The sequence below is a fragment of the Eimeria tenella genome, genomic scaffold (genome assembly GCF_000499545.2).
Source record: "Eimeria tenella Houghton genomic scaffold, Eth_scaff13, whole genome shotgun sequence".
Classification (NCBI taxonomy): Eukaryota; Apicomplexa; class Conoidasida; order Eucoccidiorida; family Eimeriidae; genus Eimeria; species Eimeria tenella.
In genome coordinates, this window is record NW_013541502.1 from 468,920 (window position 1) to 473,888 (window position 4,969).

The 4,969-nt window shown below is 46.4% G+C and overlaps 1 protein-coding gene across 1 annotated transcript; it reads right to left on the reverse strand.

The window, feature by feature from the left end:
• Positions 1-1,560: 1,560 nt before the first annotated feature.
• Positions 1,561-3,430, reverse strand: ETH_00001135 (uncharacterized protein; the record flags this gene model as incomplete). The annotated part of the gene is made up of 5 exons (XM_013373298.1): positions 1,561-1,623; positions 2,084-2,161; positions 2,526-2,673; positions 2,927-3,075; positions 3,329-3,430. 5 exons carry the CDS (start codon positions 3,428-3,430, stop codon positions 1,561-1,563), a joined length of 540 nt encoding a protein of 179 aa, XP_013228752.1.
• Between the last annotated feature and the right edge of the window lie 1,539 nt (positions 3,431-4,969).

Below are 4,969 nucleotides of genomic sequence, written 5' to 3' on the forward strand. Positions count from 1 at the left end.
AGAGTGTACCGATGCACAGAACTCCATTCCGCAAGAAAACGAAAACCCCACAAAAAATAGAGACGGGGATCAGCAACAGCAGCAGCTGCTGCTGCTGCTGCAGCTTACGCCCAGCAGCAGCAGCCGGAGCAACAGCAGCAGCAGCAGCAGCAACGGCAGCAGCAAATTGTCTTGTGTGTCTCTCTTTGCTGCAGTACCGTTAAGGCCGCCCCACAGTCCCTCTGGGGTGTCTGCGGAGACACCGCAGCCGCCTGCTGTCTCCTTCGCCGTGCATGCTGCAGCAGCAGCTGCAGCAGCAACTGCAGCAGCAGCAGCGGCTGCTGCTGCTGCAGGGGGTTGGGGGCCTTGAGGCAGCAAACAGCTGAACTCTTCGTTTGTTGCTGTTTCGAAAAGGGACTTGTAATAATTCTTTCTTCAAAGTTCGATCTTATTGATTAAAATGAATTTAACTTATTTAAATAGAAATAAAATATATTTATTTTTATTTATTTAAATATACTTTTAGACTCAAAACAAACAGCCCCTTTTAGTTGCTGCTGCAGGAGCAGCAGCAAACAGCCAACGGCAGCAGCAGCTAGCACCTGCTGCAGCAGACACAGTTATTTCGCGCTGCAGCGGCAGCAGCAACAGCAGCAGCAAGATTAAAAGCAGCAGCAGCAGCAGGAACGGCAACGGTCAGGCCTTTCACGGCCCCCAAAAGAAAAGAGTCAAAAAGAGAAAAAGAAAAACTAAAGTTTTTAAAGTTTCTTTAATTAAAAATGAAGAAGAACTGCAGATTAGACGAAAACGGAAAGCACAAGTGCTGCTGCAGCAGCAGCAGCACCAACGGCCGCAGCAGCAGCACCAACAGCCGCAGCAACGGCCGTAACAGCCGCAGCAACAGCCGTAACAGCCGCAGCAGCAGCCGCAACAGCAGCAGCAACAGCCGCCCAGCAGCAACAGCCGCAGCAGCAGCAACGGCCGCAGCAGCAGCAGCAGCAACAGCAGCAGCAGCAAATGCTGCAGTTAGGAGATAGTCTCTCCTGTCCTCTCGTGAATTATTTTATTCTCTCTAAAGGCCGTCTGTACAGACACCGCAAACTTTCAAAACCCCACACCCCCTTGACCTCCAGCCCTAAACCCTAAACCCTAAACCCCAAGCCCTAAACCCTAAACCCTAAACTCCCAATCCCGGGTCCCAGGACGCAGCAGCCCCGACGGGAAAACCCTTAAAGAAGTCGCTAATTAGCTAGCTACCTAGCTAGCTAGCTAGCTAATCAGCTAGCTAGCTAATCAGCTAGCTAGCTAATCAGCTAGCTAGCTAATCAGCAAGCTAGCTAGTCAGCTAGCTAGCTAATCAGCTAGCTAGCTAGCTAGCTAGCTGGCTAGCTGGCTAGCTAGCTAGTCAGCTAGCTAGCTAGTTAGCTGGCTAGCTAGCCAGCTAGCTAGCCAGCTACTATTCATATACCTGTCTATATGCTGAGCTAGCTGGCTAGTTAGCTAGTTAGTTACTTAGCTAGCTAGCTAGCTAGCCAGCTAGCTAGCTAACTAGCTGGCTAGCTAGCTAGCTGATTGGCAACTTTAGCATTTTGCTTTTTGGCTTACGGCTGCTTCTTCTATCTGCTGCTTGAGCTCTTCGGCCACCTGCAGCCGCAACAGCAGCATAAGCAACAGCAGCAGCAGCAGCAGCTGCAGTAACAGCAGCAACAGCAGCAGTGGCATTAGCAACAGCAGCAGCAGCGCCAACAAGAGCAGCGGCAGCATTAGCAGCAGCAGCAGTAGCAGCAGCAGCAGCAACAACAGCAACATTAGCAGCAGCAGCAGCGACAGCAGCGGCACGCGCAGCAAGAAGACCCTCTAGGTGTACACACCTCAGAAAGGAAAAGACAAAGAACACTTAAAAACAAAAAGGCGAAATTTAGAAAAAAGAAATTAAATAAAATCAAAAGAGAAACCCTAAAGCCCTAAACCCTAAACTCTAAAGAGGAGACGAAAGAAGCAAAAAGAGGAAACAAAAGGGACCGAAAAAGGAGGGAAAAAATATAAAAGAAACACAAAAAAGACAAGCAGCAGCAGCAGCAGCAGCAGCAGCAGCAAATCGCACTTTGCTGCTGCGCTCCTCAGCAGATCCTTCGGGCGGCTGCGGCGCCTCGACGGGGCCAAAGAGAAAAGGCCGCTTCGCCTGCAAACCCCAAACCCTAAACCCTAAATCCTAAACCCTAAACCATTGGCCCTAAACCCTAAACCCTAGCAGCCCGCGCCCTAAACCCTTTGTTCTTAACCCTTAACTATTAACCCTAAACCCTTAACCTTAAACCCTAAACCCTAAACCCCAAACCCTAAACCCTAAACCCTGGGCCCGAAAGCCTAATCCCCAAACCCTAAGCCCTAAACCCTAAACCCTAAACCCTCACAAAAAAGGCCAAAAGGGGCCGGAGAAAAGGCAAAAAGGAGGAAAAGCAGTCTCAGAAAAAAGCAAAAAGGATTTAGAAACAAAAATAAAAAGAACTAAAAAAGAAACAAAAAGAAATAAAAATACTTCTCACGTGCTGCAGCAGCATTTGGTGTCTGTCATAATCCGAAAGCATTCCTTCTATTAACCAGTCCGGCAGCTGCTGCTCCAACTCCCTCCCCAGCTGCTGCGCTGCTGCTGGCAGCCACGGGTAAGCAGACACTGCAGCAGCACTGTACTGCCTGCAGCAGCAGCAGCAGCAGCAACAGCAGCAGTAGTATATAAGTGGGGGCAAGTGTGAGTGAGCTGCTGCTGCCTTGATTTTCCTCTAAACTTCTCTCCCTGCTGCTGCTGCTGCGGCTGCTGTTGTTGCTGCTGCTGCTGCTGCTATTGCTGCTGCTGTCCAGGGGTTTTGCGGGTCCGTCGCGCGGCGTCGCAGGCCTCGGGAGCAGGGCGTGCGTTTAGGGTTTAGGGTTTAGGGTTTAGGGATTGGACTTGTCTGCAAAGGCCTTGGCGAGTCGCAAACCCAAAAGTTTGAATTGCTTCCAATCACACTTCGGCAGCTGCGCAATCCACTGCTGCAGCAGCAGCTGGCGCACTTGCGGCTGCTGCTGCACCAAAATGAAGGCCAAGTCCACAATGTCCTGCAGCATCAGCAGCAGCAGCAGCAGCAGCAGCAGCAGCAGCAGCAGCAGCCCTAAACCCTAAACCCTAGCCCCAGTTCACCGCAGAAATGCCTAAAAGAGCCGCTTTGCCCCTCATAGGAAAGCGCTAGAGGCCTCGTAAATTAGTTAAATGATTAAACAATTAATTAATTAATTAATTGTTTATTTATTCATTTAAATGAAATAATTTGAAGTTAAGTGAGTCAAATTAATTTTAAAATCCAAACTTCACCTCATTTATCTCTTTTTCAAATAAAGCCCTCACGCCCTTTTCAATCACCAGCAGCACCAGCAGCCACTGGCTCGGAGCAGCATCAGGGTTTAGCCCCTGCATCCTGCAGCAGCAGCAGCAGCAGCAGCAGCAACAGCAGCAGCAGCAGCAGCAGCAACAGCAGCAGCAGCAGCAACAGCAGCAAAACAGCCCATTACTCACGCCTCGAACGGGGCCCTTGGGGGCCCCTAGGGGGTCCCTATGGGGTCTTTGACGGGCCCCTCGGGGGCCCCTTGGGGGGCCCCTCGGAAGCCGCTTGGGGGCCCCTCGGGGGCCCCTTGGGATCCCCTTTGGGGGCCCTTTGGGGGCCCCCTTGGGAGCCCTTTTGTGATTTCGAATTAAATTTTATTTTATAAGAATAAAACAAAAGTCTGACGCAATTCTATTTCTTTCTTCTTTAATGGCGGTGAAGAGAAAGGCGAAAAAGTCTCTGTCAAAAAGAGGCTTCATGGACTCCGCCTAAATAAAAAATAAAACAAAAAGAAATTTAAAAAATAATTAATTTTAAAATGTTTATTTTATTTAAAAGTGCCTGTTTGGTTTTAAAATGTTCATTTGAAATAAATCATTAAAATGGACTTCTCTGAAAGGAAACAATTAATCAAAAAACGAAATTAAAAAAAAGAAATTAACCTGTAAATGCTTATTTTTTAGAAATAATTAAGGGGTTTTTAAAAATGATGAACTTAAAAGAAGAAAATTAATTTTAAAAAGTTAATTGAATAAAATGTTAATTAAATAAAAGACAACTAATCAAAGGACAGTTGATTGAAGCAAAATTAATTAAAAGACAATTAATTAAAAGAGAATTAATAATAATATTAGTAGTAAAAAGAGAATTAAAATACAGTTAAGAATAAAAGAATTAATATAAAGACAATTGAAGGACAATTAAATAAACTACAGCTGATTGAATAACAATTAACTAAAGAAAATTAATTTTCAAAAAACTAATTCAAAGGCAATAAATTAAAAGAAAATAAATTAAAAGAAAATAAATTGAAAGAAAATAAATTAAAAGGAGGCAACTGAAAAGAGATAGTTGACTAAAAAAAGACAACTAGACTGAAGAATGCGAAGAAAATAAAAAAATAATTAATTTATTAATTTATTAATTAATTTTCCATTTTAATTAGTTAATTAATTAATTAATTAATCAAAACAACAGCAACAAACCACCTCCCCACATATTCATTCAACTTCTCCGGCTCCGTCACCGCCTTCAAACAAATTAATTTTATTTTATTTATTTGATTTAAAGCATTTGCTTTTAAAAGGGCTCCCAAGTCTTCATAAAGAGACAAAACAAATCTGTTTACAAACACCAAACGTTCCCGCTCCCCAGCACCCCACATTTCGGGGGCCCCCCGGGGGCCCCCCTGGGGGACCCCCTGTCCCGGGGCCCCCTGGGGGGCCCCCCGGGGGGCCCCCTGGGGGCCCCCTTGGAGGGACCCCACAGTGGGGGCCCCTCGGGGGCCCCCAGGAGCTTCTGTGGAGATTGGGGGGACTCTTAGAAGGCGATAAGTCAGCAAGAAGAAGTAAGACTCGCTGAGGAGAAGATCCCTGCAGCAGAGGCAGCAGCAGCAGCAGCAGCAGCAGCAG